This window comes from Dipodomys spectabilis, unplaced genomic scaffold (genome assembly GCF_019054845.1).
Source record: "Dipodomys spectabilis isolate Male_0828 unplaced genomic scaffold, ASM1905484v1 ptg000215l, whole genome shotgun sequence".
Lineage (NCBI taxonomy): Eukaryota > Metazoa > Chordata > Mammalia > Rodentia > Heteromyidae > Dipodomys > Dipodomys spectabilis.
This window is the reverse complement of record NW_024870892.1, coordinates 6,790,117-6,791,734: the sequence shown is the minus strand read 5'-3', so window position 1 is coordinate 6,791,734 and position 1,618 is coordinate 6,790,117. Positions and strand designations below refer to the sequence as shown.

At 46.2% G+C, this 1,618-nt stretch overlaps 1 protein-coding gene across 1 annotated transcript; it reads right to left on the bottom strand.

The window, feature by feature from the left end:
- Positions 1–532: 532 nt before the first annotated feature.
- LOC122122831 (guanine nucleotide-binding protein G(I)/G(S)/G(O) subunit gamma-5-like) lies at positions 533–977 on the bottom strand. The gene has a single exon (XM_042697236.1). The coding sequence runs from the start codon at positions 975–977 to the stop codon at positions 771–773; it is 207 nt and encodes a 68-aa protein (XP_042553170.1). The 3' UTR covers positions 533–770.
- Between the last annotated feature and the right edge of the window lie 641 nt (positions 978–1,618).

The window sequence follows — 1,618 nt, the reverse complement described above, 5'->3', positions numbered from 1 at the left end:
GGCAGAGCCATGCCTCGCATCAAGGCGAGCATCGCCAGACATGAAAGGCTGGTGAACCCTAGGAAAGCATCCAGGTGCATGGGCCTGGGGAGCAGCAGGGGAAGGACCTGTGCGTGCTCCAGCGCTGCTGTTTTTCAGGAAGTTGGAAATTAGGTTAAAATAGGAAGTTGGAAAGGAGTGTGTACAGTTCCACCTGATGGCTGGGGCTCCGGCGTTGTGGCGTGTTCTAAGCCGCAGCCCACAGGCTCATATCCCACGGGCTTGCAGCTCCAGCCTCAACTTATGATAGAGGAACACCTTACCATCTGCCACTCTGCTGCTCGGTTTGTATTTCAGCTATTTGACCCACTGATGGACGTGTTTCCTCAATGGTATTTGACTAAAATTGCTACTAAGTCACAAAATCCAAAGGAGGCTTCTAGAAATTTATTGAACATTTAGTGAATTTTTATAATATGCCGTTACTTAGGTTCCCAAAAATGGTGAGAAATAAAAAAAAAACTTCAACTCCTCCTTCTCCTTCTTTTTTTTTTTACATTAAGTATTTTATTGTATGCCATTGCCAGTGTATATAAAACAGTTAACTTTGTGAAACAGAAATTCATGAAAATTCAGAGAGGTAGATGTTAAGGACTGACATTAAGTAGAAGTTGGTATTTTATGGCACGTGTGTTACAGAGAAGGTTCTGTACAGGCTTCAGCTTTCTCTCTCTTGAATATTCACTGGTTCATAGGAAATAGTCTGGAGATCCTTTGAAAGATTTACTAGACTACAAAAAGGAGCAGACTTTCTGGGGTCTGAAGGGATTTGTACTTGAAGACACTCCAGTCAGCAGTGGATCATGTTGAGCATTCTGCAGACAGAATTGTTTCAAGTCTGCAGCTGCCTGAGAAACCTTCACGCAGTTGAGCCCGGCCTCCATCCGGAGCTGCTGAACCACCTTCTTCATCGAGGTGAGACTGGAAGACCCAGACATGGCGCATGGGAGCCGAGGCTGACAGGTCAGAGTCGAGGCTGACTCATTGGAGCAAGGGGCTGTGGTTGCGGAGCTGGGGCAGCGTGCGGCGGGGCTCCCAATTTTGTCCCTCTTTCTCTTTCTTCTCCACCTCCTCCTTTTCTTCTTCCTCCTCCACTTTTCAATACATCTGGCTAGGCAAGTGCTCTGTCATTTGGCCCACACCTCCTGGTCTTTCGTTTTGAGATAGAACCTTGTTAATGTGGCTGAGAAGGTCTTGAACTCTCCATTCGTCTCCTTCTACCTCCCAAGTAGCTGGGATTAAAAGCATGCACTATCACCTCAGGCTTTATCTTGAAGTGTTTAGTCCTCAAGTGTCTCCCTCATCTTAATCATTTCACACTAGTAGCTAATACTCCAAGACACACATAGACTTCCCATGTGGGCAGTTCTCAGTGACTGGCCATGTGCATCCACAATTCAAGCTTGATCATTCTGAGTTTTGCAGGCTTCTTGTCAGATTTGCTTACACATCAGTTTTTAGCCTGCTGAGTGACCAACAAACCTTTGCAGTGAAAGTACAAGTACCACCTTGTCCAAGCCAGGTATGGTGAGGTATACCTGTAATTCCAGCACTTAGGAGGTGGAGGCAGGCAGATGGA